The sequence below is a fragment of the Gobio gobio genome (assembly GCF_949357685.1).
Source record: "Gobio gobio genome assembly, chromosome: 1".
NCBI lineage: Eukaryota > Metazoa > Chordata > Actinopteri > Cypriniformes > Gobionidae > Gobio > Gobio gobio.
This window is the reverse complement of record NC_137097.1, coordinates 80,175,804-80,192,463: the sequence shown is the minus strand read 5'-3', so window position 1 is coordinate 80,192,463 and position 16,660 is coordinate 80,175,804. Positions and strand designations below refer to the sequence as shown.

General features: G+C 40.2%; 1 protein-coding gene across 2 annotated transcripts in view; it reads right to left on the bottom strand.

Annotated features, from left to right (window-relative positions):
- LOC307133643 (GTPase IMAP family member 8-like) overlaps positions 1 to 16,214 on the bottom strand; it is an 89,428-nt gene extending 73,214 nt beyond the window's left edge. Inside the window, exons 1-2 of one of the 2 annotated variants that reach the window (XM_079828786.1) lie at positions 15,933 to 16,214; positions 15,785 to 15,850 (exon numbers count right to left, since the gene is read on the bottom strand). In XM_079828786.1, coding sequence (XP_079684912.1) covers positions 15,785 to 15,812 — 28 coding nt within the window. In that variant the 5' untranslated portion in view covers positions 15,813 to 15,850; positions 15,933 to 16,214. Of the gene's footprint in view, positions 1 to 15,784 lie in introns of both variants that reach the window. The other variant, XM_079828787.1, reaches the window with a different exon arrangement.
- Positions 16,215 to 16,660: the final 446 nt, after the last annotated feature.

Genomic DNA, 16,660 nt, shown 5'->3' with positions numbered 1-16,660 from the left:
TCTGAAATGTGTATAGTTTAGTACATTGATGCAGTATATTAAAATTGGCAAGGGCATGTAAAAATATCAGTGCTCTGTATATGGCTGATCTTAAATCTAAAATATTGGTGCTCAGTATATCTGCCTCAATTATGAATTAATTATAAATCTCAATCTAATCTGTCCAATTCAAAAGCCCTAAACTGAATGATAAATGTATGTTGCGATTAATATGAAAATAAACTTAATTTGTATGTCTTTATATCTTATTTAACCAGTAATCATGATAGTTGACTTATAACTGTCGTGTCTCACGCACTTTGGTATTTATTTATTGTGTAAGTGTTGCTAAGTAAAGAAAATACTGTATGAATATCGTCGCTACACTGCAGTGTGGGCGTTTTTTGTGTGTTGCTCAGTGTCAGTGTTCTGATCAATATGATGTAAATGCCAACTTTTCTCTTAGCGTGCAAAAATTTAAGATGTCAGTTTTAATGATCAATAATAGCCATTATAAATGTATAAGTAAAAAGTATAAGAAGCTATACAATAAGAAATAAAGCAAACAATTCAGTCAAACATACAAAGTCATTGCTAGTAGGCTACAACGGTAAAGCCTAAATATGTAAAGTTGTGAAACTTCACTTTGCCCTCAGCCAGAACGATTTGCCAGGGAACAAATTATAGATTCATGAGACCAAAGACCAATTATATCTACACAAGATTAATTATCTCTCATGTTTAACCACTACAGAGACATCAGAGCCAGTGGCCAACGTCAAAGGCTGTTCTAGGCGGGGTTAATGAGCGCTGGTCGACTGGATCTCACAACTCCGAAAACGTCAGATAAAATTTTCAAATAGGCGCTATCTTTATAAATAAACCACAGAATTGAGCTTTAAACAAGCACATTCTCGCCTGAAAAACTCTTAAAACTACATTTCGTGACACAATAACAGTAGTATTTTTAAGTGATGGGGGTTTTCTCATCGGCTATTGATGCTTGCTGGTTGGTGCGAGGTGCATTCTGGGATACCTGTCTGTCTCAAGTCCGCACAAGTCACATCTCGATGAATCCTTGATAAAAGGGGCATATCAAGAACACATCCAGGGATTTGAACTGTACTTGGCTGGATGTGAACTTTGAATTGGACAGTACTTGGGCAGCGACTGATGACGTTTCACAAGAACATAAGAACAGGTATTCTATGAATTTGTCATCATTATAATGAATAAAAGGAAGCCAAATAGGATAGAATAGCCAAATATTCATAGAATGCATTATAGATAAGCACAGTGGCCCTATCCAGTCCTTCCAGAACAATGCAGCTTTTTTTTGTGATTTTTGCGGGCAAAAATCCTTGATTATGCGGCACGTTTTCTAAAAAAAATGCGATGGAAAATGCGGGATATTTATGCAATTTTATGCAATAAAATTGCGGGAACTTGCATAAACTGCGGTTTGATGTAAAAGAGAAAAAAAAACACTACATGACAGAAAGTGCTGGGAACATTTAAGTTCTCATCTTGTTTTATTGAAGACCTTAATAAACACATGGCTCAAATTTACAAAACATTGAGTCAAAAGCTTTACAATAGGAATATTAGATTAGATTATTAGATTAGATTCAACTTTATTGTCATTACACAAGTACAAGTACAAGGCAACGAAATGCAGTTTAGGTCTAACCAGAAGTGCAATAGCAGCAAGTGCAGGATATACAGTGGTTGCATAAGTGCAGGACATGGAAATGTACTGAATATATATAAATATGTATAAATAGAGAGATGGTTATAACTATAAACAGAACTGAATTTACAGGTAAATCTGTACAGTGAATAAATATACAGATGGCTATTACTATAAACAGAATTTACAGGTGAATATGTACTATGAATATAATATACAGATGGCTATTACTATAAACAGAATTTTACAGATAGAGGTATACAATAATATGTTAGGCTAATATGAGGAATAGCAGTGGATTAAGGTAGTGCAATAAATTATGGACAGAGCTATCCGGAAAAAAAAGTGTAAAAGTGCAGTGGAAAGTGGTTGCATATTACAGTTAGAAGTACGGTGCAAAATGCAAATGTAAACATTGGTACTATAAATACAGTCGGCAGTGCAAATGAGCATAATCCAGTTAAGATATGGTAGTGCAGAAAGTAAACAGTTGTTACTGTAATAAACAGTCGGTAATGCAAATAACAAAGTGAAGGCAGATGTGAGGTAGGAGAGTTATTCTACAACTTCTGAAAAAATGAATAAATAACTTCCTGTTTTACAGACATTTGAGTGCTTAAATAACGACTTATATAGTGATGACCGATTTCAAAACACTGCATCATGAAGCTTCGAAGCATTATGAATCAGTGAGTCGATTCATGATTCGGATCGCGTGTCAAACTGCTGAAATACGTGACTTTGGCGATGAATCGACTCACTGACTCATAACGCTCTGAAGCTTCATGATGCTGTGTTTTGAAATCAGTCAACACACCGGGAAGCTGATTTGGGCGGCTTTTTGCTGTTATTTTTGTTGGCCAATGGGAGTTTGCGCTTCATCATGGTTTCACCGATATCTATGGTTTCTCCGAGGGGTTTGCAGCTTTTCGATGACGTTCACGTCGGGTAATTACGTCACTTCATAGCGTTCCCATGGCAACAGGGGGAAATGCTCTTGTGTGAAGTAAACAAACATTTTTCAACTTTCTGCTAATATATGTGACTTTTTTGCAACGAAAATGCGGGGATTATGAAATCATGCTAGCCCTGCATATTTTGCATGTGAAAATAGGCAATTTATGCGGCGAAAGTGCGGCGCATTTGAAAAAATGCGGCCCCCACATAAATATTCAGACTTTGGCTGATTATGTATTAAATCATGCGATCGCATAATCACGTTTTTCTGGAGGGACTGCCTATCAATTCAAAGTAGAAAATCCCAAAACTGAGCAATAGGTTTTTTTCTCATGCTTTGTCATACTGTTAGTTAATTTATGTTTTGTGTAAAAATGCTTTTGAAAATTTTTAGCTGTGTAAGCAATGTATTATAATTATTTTGGTGCCATATGCTGTGGTACAGTGTGTGATATCAAGTGAATTCATAATGAAATGATTGTTATCCTAATGCATTAACATGGTGAGTCCCATGAATCTAGTGTTCCTAAACAGGCCAAAATTAGTTTAGAGAAACAAGCTGTAACTTTAACGAACTGTAACGAGACCCAAATGCACTCGAGACATCAGATTGTCACCAGCAGTGTTGGGCACGTTACTTTAAAAAAGTAATTAGTTATAGTTACTAGTTACTTCTTACAAATAGTAACTGAGTTAGTAACTGAGTTACATCATTAAAAAAATAACTAATTACCAGGGAAAGTAATTACTGCGTTACTTTTTTTTTTCTTCCAAATGTTCAAATATGTCAAATAACTTGGATGCCCCCAATATTAAATATGTTAAATGAAGGAATTGGACACTAAATAGAATTTATTATTAGTATAAAACGGACATTAATGTAGGCTACACTATTGCTGTGGGACAATGAGAGACACGTATCAAATTCAATACATTATTGTAAATATTATCTGTAGACCTACTATAGTGTAAATATTGTGTAAATATTATCAGTACTTTACAACTCCTTTGGTAGTGGAGCTCATGTTATCACCTGGGTTTTTAGCCACTCATGTTGTGGCTGTGATGATGTGAGGCTTCATTAGATTAGAATTACTTGCCACACACGTGGAGAGACTCTTTCTTCCTGGGCATAAGTTGCACGTTACATAAACATTCTTACCCCTCACCTCAACGAGGGAAAAGTAGCGCTTATACTTCCAGTTTGCGAAAGCTTTGAAGTCGTTGAACTTGCCATTGCTCTGACTCCTCCTGGTCGTGTGTGACTTTGCCTATATGCGTGCGTGTGTGTGTATGTGTGTGTGTGTGTGTGTGTGTGTGAACTCAACCTATCAACCTCAACCTTGTCTCCCACCCACCAATCATCATCAGTTATGTGTACCACCCCACCCACCCCCAACACTCATGGCATGCACGCACGCCCACCCGTACGCACGCACACGTTGCAGGTGCGACTGACAGAGAGCCTGTTCGGATGAAAACCGCTTCAGTGAGCTCAATTATAGTTTTTCTCAGTAACGCTAACGGAGTTGTAACGGGAGAAACAGTAATTCGTTTGATTACTCATTACTGCAAAAAATAATTCCGTTAGTAATGCCATTTATCTATAACGCCGTTATTCCTATCACTGGTCACCAGTGTTGGGCAAGTTACTGGAAATTAGTAATTAGTTACAGTTACTAGTTACTTCTTTAAAAAGTAATATAATTACTTTTTACCAATTACTGTATATCAAAAGTAATGGCCCAACTTTATATTAGGTGGCCTTAAGTACTATGTACTTACATCAAAAAATAAGTACAATGTACTTACTGTCTTCAAATTGTATTGCAAAACACCTTTGCTGATATTGAGGTGGGATATGGGTAGGGTTAGGGACAGGTGTGGTGGTATGTTAAGTTTAAGGGTAGGGTTAGGGACAGGTATGGTGGTATGGGTAAGTTTAAGGGTAGGGTTAGGGACAGGTGTGGTGGTATGGGTAAGTTTAAGGGTAGGGTTAGGAGCAGGTGTGGTGGTATGGGTAAGTTTAAGGGTAGGGTTAGGGACAGGTGTGGTGGTATGGGCAAGTTTAAGGGTAGGGTTAGGGGCAGGTGTGGTGGTATGGGTAAGTTTAAGGGTAGGGTTAGGGACAGGTGTGGTGGTATGGGTAAGTTTAAGGGTAAAGTTAGGGACAGGTGTGGTGGTATGGGTGAGTGTAAGGGTAGGGTTAGGGACAGGTGTGGTGGTATGGGTAAGTTTAAGGGTAGAGTTAGGGACAGGTGTGGTGGTATGGGTAAGTTTAAGGGTAGAGTTAGGGACAGGTGTGGTGGTATGGGCAAGTTTAAGGGTAGGGTTAGGGGCAGGTGTGGTGGTGTGGGTCAGTTTAAGGGTAGAGTTAGGGACAGGTGTGGTGGTATGGGCAAGTTTAAGGGTAGGGTTAGGGGCAGGTGTGGTGGTATGGGTAAGTTTAAGGGTAGGGTTAGGGACAGGTGTGGTGGTATGGGTAAGTTTAAGGGTAAAGTTAGGGACAGGTGTGGTGGTATGGGTGAGTGTAAGGGTAGGGTTAGGGACAGGTGTGGTGGTATGGGTAAGTTTAAGGGTAGGGTTAGGGGCAGGTGTAGGGGTATGGGTAAGTTTAAGGGTAGGGTTAGGGGCAGGTGTGGGGGTATGGGTAAGTTTAAGGGTAAAGTTAGGGACAGGTGTGGTGGTATGGATGAGTGTAAGGGTAGGGTTAGGGACAGGTGTGGGCATATGGGTAAGTTTAAGGGTAGGGTTAGGGACAGGTGTGGGTGTATGGGTAAGTTTAAGGGTAGGGTTAGGGGCAGGTGTGGGGGTATGGGTAAGTTTAAGGGTAGAGTTAGGGACAGGTGTGGTGTGGGTAAGTTTAAGGGTAGAGTTAGGGACAGGTGTGGTGGTATGGGTGAGTGTAAGGGTAGGGTTAGGGAAAGGTGTGGTGGTATGGGTAAGTTTAAGGGTAGGGTTAGGGACAGGTTTGGGGGTATGGGTAAGTTTAAGGGTAGGGTTAGGGACAGGTGTGGTGGTATGGGTAAGTTTAAGGGTAAAGTTAGGGACAGGTGTGGTGGTATGGGTGAGTGTAAGGGTAGGGTTAGGGACAGGTGTGGACGTATGGGTAAGTTTAAGGGTAGGGTTAGGGGCAGGTGTGGTGTGGGTAAGTTTAAGGGTAGAGTTAGGGACAGGTGTGGTGGTATGGGTGAGTGTAAGCGTAGGGTTAGGGACAGGTGTGGTGGTATGCGTAAGTTTAAGGGTAGGGTTAGGGACAGGTGTGGGGGTATGGGTAAGTTTAAGGGTAGGGTTAGGGGCAGGTGTGGGGGTATGGGTAAGTTTAAGGGTAAAGTTAGGGACAGGTGTGGTGGTATGGGTGAGTGTAAGGGTAGAGTTAGGGACAGGTGTGGTGGTATGGGTGAGTGTAAGGGTAGGGTTAGGGACAGGTGTGGTGGTATGGGTAAGTTTAAGGGTAGGGTTAGGGACAGGTGTGGTGGTATGGGTAAGTTTATGGGTAGAGTTATGGACAGGTGTGGGGTATGGGTGAGTTTAAGGGTAGGGTTAGGGACATGTGTGGTGGTGTGGGTGAGTTTAAGGGTAGGGTTAGGGACAGGTGTGGTGGTATGGGTAAGTTTAAGGGTAGGGTTAAGGACATGTGTGGTGGTGTGGGTAAGTTTAAGGGTAGGGTTAGGGACAGGTGTGGGGGTATGGGTAAGTTTAAGGGTAGGGTTAGGGACAGGTGTGGTGGTATGGGTAAGTTTAAGGGTAGGGTTAGGGACAGGTGTCGTGGTATGGGTATGTTTAAGGGTAGGGTTAGGGACAGGTGTGGTGGTATGGGTAAGTTTAAGGGTAGGGTTAGGGACAGGTGTGGGGGTATGGGTAAGTTTAAGGGTAGGGTTAGGGACAGGTGTGGTGGTATGGGTAAGTTTAAGGGTAGGGTTAGGGACAGGTGTCGTGGTATGGGTATGTTTAAGGGTAGGGTTAGGGACAGGTGTGGTGGTATGGGTAAGTTTAAGGGTAGGGTTAGGGACAGGTGTGGTGGTATGGGTAAGTTTAAGGGTAGGGTTAGGGACAGGTGTGGTGGTATGGGTAAGTTTAAGGGTAGGGTTTGGTGTAAGGGAAGTGCCAACTGTGTAATTACAAATGCAACTACAGAAATTAATTACAGACGTAATTACATGCAGGTATTTTTTATGTATGTACACAATAAGTGCATTGCATCAAATGATTAATTAAAATGTTAGTACATAGTAGTTAAGGCCACCAAATATAAAGTGGGTCCAAAGTAATTAGTTACAAGGGTCTGCTTTTTAAATGTAAATATGAACAGTACTGAACAGTCAAACACAATAAACACAATTTTTAGACCTATTTATTTTAATCACAGGGCAACAGGTCTTCAAATCAAGCAGTAGTACAAAAGTCCCTTTTAATACTTAAAATAAGAACTGTTTCAGTCATTTCAGCCAAATGCATAAATGTAAATGTAACCAATGCTAACGGACACACTCCCAGCTGAGCCCTGCCCACAGAGCTCACCACAGATGGATTGTGACGGACTAGAACTGCTCAAGGATTCTTTCAATCTGATTTTCAACCGCATCACAGCAAAGTGACAGCGCTCAAAGTTAACAAATTATATTTGCCTCAATAGAGACACAAGCAAACTATCACTGCTGGTGCTACTTGATCTCAGTGCAGCATTTGACACTGTCGGTCAGTGGTCAATCAGTCTGAGTAGACATCCATGGCATGCGGAGTCCCACAAGGCTCAATTCTTGCACCACTCCTATTCAACCTGTATATGCTGCCATTGAGCCAAACAATGAAAAAGAACAAAATTGCTTACCACAGCTATGCAGACGACACTCAGATCTACTTAGCACTATCACCTAATGACTTCAGCCCCATTGACTCCCTATGCAAGATGAAGTTAACAACTGGATGTGCCAAAACTTTCTTCAGTTAAACAAAGACAAAACTGAAATCACTGCATTTGGAAATAAAGATGAAATTCTCAAGGTGAATGCATACCTTGAAGCTAGGGGTCAAACAACTAAAGATGGTCATGTAAAAAGAAAGCAATAACTAAATCAGCTTACTATCATCTCAAAAATATATCAAGAATTAGATGCTTTGTTTCCAGACAAGACTTCAAGACTTCATCACCAGCAGGGTGGACTATTGTAATTGTCTTCTCACCGGCCTTCCCAAAAAGACTATTAGAAAGCTGCAGCTCATACAGAACGCTGAGCAGAACCAGAGCATATGACCATATCACACCAGTCCTCAGGTCTTTACACTGGCTTCCAGTTACATTTAGAATAGATTTTAAAGTGTTTTCCTGGTATATAAATCACTCAATGGCCTAGGACCTCAATACATTGCAGATATGCTGATAGAATACAAACCCAAAAGATCACTCAGATCATCAGAATCAAGTCAATTAGAAGTACCAAGGGTTCACTCAAAGTCTGCATTTAGCTATTATGCCAGCCGCAGCTGGAACCAGCTTCCTGAACAGATCAGATGTGCTCCAACAGTAGCCACTTTCAAATCCAGACTCAAAACACATCTGTTCAGCTGTGCATTTTCTGAATGAGCATGCTGTGCTACTGTACATCCGACTGATTGCACCTTATCTGATCTATGCATCATCTTTTCAATAATTTTTCTTGGATTTTATGTTATTTTAATGCATTTTATTTCAATATTTTATGCATTCTCTTTTTAATCTTCATTTTCTATGTAAAGCATAGTTTGGAAAGACAAAATTACGGAAATCACCATATCATTGAGAGCGTCAGTAGTGTAGGGGTAAGAGGCACCGCATCTAGTTTTGACACAAATCAACCCGCGGTTCGAGTCCGCCTTTCGCCGAGCTCAATCTTCTCCCTTTTCCCATCACATATAAGATCGGAAAGGCATTTATTTTCAATAAAAATGAAGCAAATATTAGAAAAGTGGAAATAAAGCATCCAACATGTGTTTAATAATATGTGTTTATCGATTAGGGGTAGGTAAACAAACATGTGCTGAATGTTAGAGACGATAAAAGTGAGTGGTTCCAATATCATTGATCGTAAAAAGTGGGTGGGTCTTGTTCCGCACACATACAATGGTTCCGACGCCCATGCTTTGAATTACCATTGTGTATGAAATGTGCTATATGAATAAACTTGCCTTGATCATATTAGACACATCTGAGTGTGTTGAAAATGGTGTCATGACGTTACTCTGTGCGTTCACTCAGCGGCTGCTATGACACTTGTTCACACTGCAGTGAGAGTAAAGCGTTTCTAAGTAAAGCGTTTCACACCTGCCTGTTTCTAAGCGATATGATGTCATCGACAGGAGACACCCTCACACGTCCCAGTTCCTTGGTTAAAATAGCAATTTTCTCACAATTTACAAATAGTTGGAAACATTTGGGATATTGTAAGTACTCAACTGAACAAAATATATAACACTGGCCTAGTGGTTTTGGGATATTTTACTGAAAATGTTTTACATAGTGCACCTTTAATCAATATGAACAAATTAGAATACCGTGGCAAATTAAACCAAATGAATGGAGGCATGTAAAAACTATGTGACTGACATCGTTTCTGCAACAGCTCCAGCTCTCTGACGCACAAGTGAGGGATTTCAGACACAACATTTCCGACACTAGGGCTAGTGATAGTTCACCCAAAAATAAAACTTCTGTCACAATTGACTCACCCTCAAGTTGTTCTAAACCTGCATAAAGTTCTTTCTTGTGCAGAACACAAAAGATACTTTGAAGAATGTGAGAAACCAGGACCATCCCTTTACCACATCCTCGCCCACCTTCCCTCCCTCGTCTGCTGTTGTGTAACAGTTATGATCTGTTTTCATGGACTTTCAGTTAGTTTTCATTTGTCACATTGTGTCCTTGGTTCAGTTTTCCCACTCCTCATTTGTGTCATTGGTTTTTTTCAGCTGTGTGTAATTAATCATTCTGTTTGCTATTTAGGTTCTACTCTCACTCTCGTTGAGTTGTGGGTTGCTAATGCCAGTTTACCTGCCTTGGAGTTTACTTGACATTACTCTTCATTGAGAGCTTTATTAATCTGTCTTCATCTGTCTGCCTGCGAGCACCGTGTGACAGCATTCATAATGCCTTATAAATAACCTGTTTCATGCATGCATCGAAGACATACAAAATTGATATATGGTGCCACCATGGCAACTAAGCTTTTGAAAGAGCACCTCAAGGTCATTGATGGGGAATACTGGCTTTCCAGGAACCACAGGAATTTCACATGAATTTGGTTAACCAGACTGTAAAAGAACCTCAAACTGAATACAACTGTTTATATTGTACATTTAAATGTACCTTCTATGCTAGCGGTGTAAACGATACATCGCGATGTGAAAATGCGACGATATGTATCGTTGAAATAAACGATATGATTCGTGACAGAGTTGTTTTATCCAAGGCTCAGTATTTATAAAGTATAATTCACGCAAAAATGTAAACTCTGTCATCATGTACTTACCCTCATGTTGCTTCGTTTAACTTCTAAACTCAAATGAAGATATTCTTTATAAATCCTGAGCGATGTCTGTCCCTCCATTTAAAGTCCATTCCTCTCAAACTCAAAAGATCCAAAAATGTCATAAAGGCATCGTAAAAGAACTAATCGAGTCTCTAATCCCAATCCAAGTCTTCTGAAGAGACACAAACGATTGTTTATGATGAACAGATTCACAACGATGCGCATACTGTAGTAAACACGGATGTTCAAATGATTGCTTGATGTGCAAAAACAACATGAGATGGAGTAAATGCAGAATTAAAATTCTTGGATGAGCTAAACATTTACAGTTTGAGAATAGTCATTTTGGGTGCTTTCACACCTGCCTCATTTAGTTCGGTTGAATGGTACTAGAGTTGGTTTTCCCCTTTGGTGCGGTTCGTTTGGTCAGGTGTGAAAGCAGCAATCGCACTCGGGTGCGCACCAGACAAGTGTACCGAGAGCTCCTTGAAGAGGTGGTCTCAGGACGCTTTCAAATGAACTCTGGAGCAGTTTGTTTGTGGTGAGAACGTGATCCGACCGCGAACAGACCCAACTGCAAAAAGTACTGATCATTTTTGGCCTGAATCAGCTGCGCTGTGCATTATGGGATGAGGAAGTGTTTGTTGACAGCGTTTGCACTTGAGCATGGCAGCTCGTGGACAAACTTGGTGCGGAGCCTCATAAAAATTGGGTCTGATGACCATATTATGTCCCAACTTTTGAAAACTCACAAGAACAGCGCGATCTTCACTTGAAGTGACGAGCGATGAGTGCTCGTCGTTTGCAGTGCATTAGAGCGTTGTTTTCAAGCCGCATCCGTGCGTCATTATAGAAATGTATTGTTTGCATATTGTGGTGTATACAAACGATGTAATTGATTATGGACAGGGACAAAACCAGCCCACACATTTTAGGAAATACGCCATGGCCAATGAGTGATGTTGATGTTGTCATGTGACTGCATTTTGGTTCGTTTCAACTGGTTCGGACCAAAGCAATCAGTTACCCCTTTTCCACCGAGGCAGTGCTGGTTCGGAGCCAGAGCCTAATTTCAAATGGGTTCTTAGTCTTTCCACACCCAAAGCACCAGCTCCGAACCAGGAAAAGTGGTTCTTAAGTAGCACCAAAACATTGCTGGTCTAGAAGTATGAACCGATTACATCAGGCACTGGGGTTACCCTGCCCAACAAGACGAACACAAACTTGTGACATTTTTTTAAATAGCAGCTAATGGAGCTAACAGCTGCTGCTCGTTTGTAATCTCCGTCTATACAAATTACAGAGAGCTGCACGAACGCGTTGGATTCGCTGTGTTTTGATGCCGATGTAGGATCGTAAAGCCATGAGCATCAATAGTAACGCAACATTTGCCATTGTTGATGGAAGGCAGACCGATCACCGTATGCCAACGAGTACAACGGGCGCATATGACTCTTATGCTTTTGTATCTCTCATGTGGTGTTTTGATATCATACGTTGATTGGTCTGCGCAGCGCCGATGCATTTCGAACAAGCTTGGTGTGTGTGTGTGTTTCCCACTGCCTCGCTAGTGTTGCTGAGAAAGAAGAGACGTATACAGTGACGTAAGACCTGGCTCTGTGGTGGCTCTCTAGCCCGTGGAAAGGCAAACCGGTTCTTTGAAGGCTCGTCAGTCGAACCAACTCCGAACTGGCAATAGCTCTAGCACTGAACTAGCACCCGGTTCATTCTGGTGGAAAAGGGGTAATTGTGGTGTGCAAAGGAACCAAAAAAGCTGAAAAATGCTACAATGTATAATTGTTTGCCCTTGGTTCGGACCAAATGAACCGAACTAGAGATGTGAAAGCACTCTTTGACACGCTTTCTTGCGATTAGAACTGTGACGGATTGATCATCTGAAGCGCACACACACTCCTCAAAGTGAAAGCGCAAACATCATTTAAAAACCCCATATCACATTTGGTTTTAGTAGTATGATTATTCAAAATGTTTTATTCTTATATGTACAGTGCATTCATAGCAGGAGAAGCGGGACATTGCCTGCATTGAAAGCGTGAGAAAGAAAAAAAAAAGTTTATGGAGTTTCAGGGACATTACTACATTAAACTACTATATATAACATTTAATATAATGTATAATGATGCAATGGGGGAATATTTGTGGGTCCTGATAAATACAATAATAATAAGGTTTTTTCATTTTAAAACTCTTCAGTATATTTCAGTAACGCGATTTATATTGAATCGTGACACGAGTGTTATCGTTACACCCCTATTCTATGCTTATTTTCAGGACAGGAACAAAAAATAACCAAGCTGAACCAAGAAACCGGGATATATACTCAGAATTACGAGAAAACGAGTCAGAATTTTGAGATATAAACTTGGAATGCGAGAAAACGGAATATAAGCTCGAAATGGCGAGAAAACGAGTCAGAACTGTGGGATATAAACTCGGAATGGAGAGAAAACGAGTGAGAATTGTGGGATATATACTCGGAATGGCGAGAAAACGAGTCAGAACTGTGGGATATAAACTCGGAATGGTGAGAAAACGAGTGAGAATTGTGGGATATAAACTCGGAATGGCGAGAAAACGAGTCAGATTTGTGGGATATAAACTCAGAATAGAGATAAAACGAGTCAGAATTGTGGGATATAAAATCGGAATGGTGAGAAAACGAGTCAGAATTGTGGGATATAAACTCGGAATAGAGAGAAAACGAGTCAGAATTGTGGGATATAAACTCGGAATGGCGAGAAAACGAGTCAGAATTGTGGGATATAAACTCGGAATGGCGAGAAAACGAGTCAGAATTGTGGGATATAAACTCGGAATGGCGAGAAAACGAGTCAGAATTGAGGGATATAAACTCGGAATGGTGAGAAAACGAGTGAGAATTGTGGGATATAAACTCGGAATGGTGAGAAACGAGTCAGAATTGTGGGATATAAACTCGGAATGGCGAGAAAATGAGTCAGAAATGTGGGATATAAACTCGGAATGGCGAGAAAACGTGTCAGAACTGTGGGATATAAACTCGGAATGGCGAGAAAACGAGTCAGAATTGTGGGATATAAACTCGGAATGGTGAGAAAATGGGATATAAACTCAGAATGGTGAGAAAACGGGATATAAACTCAGAATGGTGAAAAACGGGATATAAACTCAGAATTATGAGAAAATGAGTCAGAATTTTGGGATATAAACTCGGAATGGCGAGAAAATGAGTCAGAATTGTGGGATATAAACTCGGAATGGGGAGAAAACGAGTCAGAATGTGGGATATAAACTCGGAATGGCGAGAATATGAGTCAGAATAGTGGGATATAAACTCGGAATGGGGAGAATAGAGTCAGAATTGTGGGATATAAACTCGGAATGGTGAGAAAACGAGTGAGAATTGTGGGATATAAACTCGGAATGGCAAGAAAACGAGTCAGAATTGTGGGATATAAACTCGGAATGGTGAGAAAACGAGTCAGAATTGTGGGATATAAACTCGGAATGGCGAGAAAACGAGTCAGAATTGTGGGATATAAACTCGGAATGGCGAGAAAACGTGTCAGAACTGTGGGATATAAACTCGGAATGGGGAGAAAACGAGTCAGAATTTGGGGTATAAACTTGGAATGCGAAAAAACGGAATATAAGCTCGGAATGGCGAGAAAACGAGTCAGAATTGTGGGATATAAACTCGGAATGGGGAGAAAACGAGTCAGAATGTGGGATATAAACTTGGAATGCGAGAAAACGGGATATTAACTCGGAATGGTGAGAAAATGGGATATAAACTCAGAATTATGAGAAAACAAGTCAGAATTTTGGGATATAAACTCGGAATGGGGAGAAAACGAGTCAGAATGTGGGATATAAACTTGGAACGCGAGAAAACGGAATATAAGCTCGGAATGGCGAGAAAACGAGTCAGAATTGTGGGATATAAACTGGGAATTGTGAGAAAACGAGTCAGAATTGTGGGATGTAAACCCGGAATGGCGAGAAAACGAGTCAGAATCGTGGGATATAAACTCGGAATGGCGAGAAAATGGGATATAAACTCAGAATGGTGAGAAAACGGGATATAAACTCAGAATTATGAGAAAACGAGTCAGAATTTTGGGATATAAACTTAGAATGGCGAGAAAATGGGATATAAACTCGGAATTACGAGAAAACGAGTTAGAATTGGGGGATATAAACTTGGAATGCGAGAAAAGGCATTATGTGTGTTTTATAAGGAATTAAGAATTCCCTTATAATGCATTATAAATACAGGCTTCACAGAAAGTGTTATCAAACTTTTACTATAGTATGGTTATTTTATTCTTTTGTTTTGGTGTAAATTAATACTAAACTGCCAATAATGTAATCCACTGGGATTGTCATTCACTGAATTGCATTAATAGTGAAGGAATTGAAAATAATCAAGGATATTTGATATCCAACAAAGAAATTTGCTTTACTGTTGTCAACCCACATTCCTTATCAGAAGGGCAATCTGGAAGACAACAGAGAGGCCTGTAGGCCACATGTGTCACACCTTTACAGTGGGGGAAGTTTGGTCTGATTGGTCAGTTTAAATGAATACATTTGGTTTCAGTCACATGGTCAGGGAAAGGGATAAAAGAAGATTGGAACTGTTGCTCTCTCTCTTTTTCTCTGGCTCTTGAGGTCATTGGGGCTTCTCTTCTTTGCTCTCTTCCCCTTTCTCTCTCTCTCTCTATCCCTCAGGTAACATTTTATTCATGTTGTGTACGATTAATGGTATAATTGTATAATCTCATACATCCATTTTGAAGCAATTTTAAGTGTAACCATAACCAGATTTTGTCATTAAATCCTTTCTATTACGAATACTGTGCTAACTAGTTTTGATTTGGTATTGACTTTGAAGTGCTCCCTATTGCAATACAATATAGTCACATTATAGCAACGCTCTCCCACATATTTTGCTATTGTAACTGCACTTATTTCCGTCGTTGGTATAAGTTGCAGTGGGTGGAAATAGACAAGAAATGTACAGTTTTCTTCCATATTTCTGATAACGTTTCTTTAGTCGTTCGGTAACCCTCCAGCCTGAACACCTGGCCACTCTTACAATAGAAAGCTAGTTAATATAAGATTAGCAATGCAACAGTATTTCCGTGTTGTGACTTTGTGTGACGTAGCCATGCACACTTACTAGAGCGTCTCATTCTAGCGTCTAACCATTATAAAGAGCACAATTAATATGTTCATATTCTGGATACATCTGCTTGCCTATTAATAAACTATCCATCAAAGTTGGTCTTTACTAATACCACTGTCTTAATATGTTAAGCTTATGAGTTTTCAGTTTTCTATTGGTTTGTGGGGCATTGCTACTCATCTGGTTTATAAACACATTTTCTCATGCTCAAATACTGTAGAAACTGCTCGTTTTCGCTCGTTCTCCACACACACAGACACACTATGTTTAATGTGAATCTCTCCCACTACTAAAACCATTACAGTTGATGTTTTAGCAGAGGCATTTCCCTAACTTTTATTTAAACAAAACATTACCCAGAAGTCAATTGCAAGCCAAAATGAACTGCTTATGGTTAAATTTTCACACCAGTCTAAACTAAACTATCCCTAATGTACACAGTGTCAACAGACGGTCTCTTACCAGAATCTGCAGCTGGACCCGTCGCCATCTTCACTCTATCTGACTGATCACATGTCCGTCGAAATGCTTCACAGAAAACATACGAGATTCACATCATGAAAACAATCTCAAAATATATCTGCAGTAGTTTATAATGCCATCATCTTACTCAGCTTTAGTCTCGTTTTTGTTCTCCTCGTCCCTGTTGCAGTTACACCCCCTCTTCCTGTTGTTTTTTCCTGTAGCGAATTCCTGCATGTTCTTTTCCCTACTATTTTTTTTGTGTGGAAAGTCTTGAAAAGGTCCTTGATTGGTAGTCGAGAGCACGAATTAACTGAGAATCAACAAGTGTTTGTTGAATAAACTTTATTAAATCTGTCAGTAATAATCTCCCACGGATGCTGTACAGACTTATACCAATAGCAGTCACATGACCAGATCGATGGAGCCTGTGTGAAAGCGTCACGATCATTTAAACCCCGGAGAAAGTGAATCGAATCCTCACAGAATCGCATTCACACTGACATCAGATTCATCGTTTCTGTGGCTCGTCTGAGAAAACAAATCAGAATTGTGGGATGTAAACTCGGAATGGCAAGACAACGAGTCAGAATTGTGGGATATAAACTCGGAATAGAGAGAAAACGAGTCAGAATTGTGGGATATAAACTCAGAATGGTGAGAAAACGAGTCAGAATTGTGGGATATAAACTCGGAATGGTGAGAAAACGAGTCAGAATTGTGGGATATAAAATCGGGAATGGTGAGAAAATAGGATATAAACTCAGAATGGCGAGAAAACGAGTCAGAATTGTGGGATATAAACTCAGAATGGCGAGAAAACGAGTCAGAATTGTGGGATATAAACTCAGAATGGTGAGAAAGCGAGTCAGAATT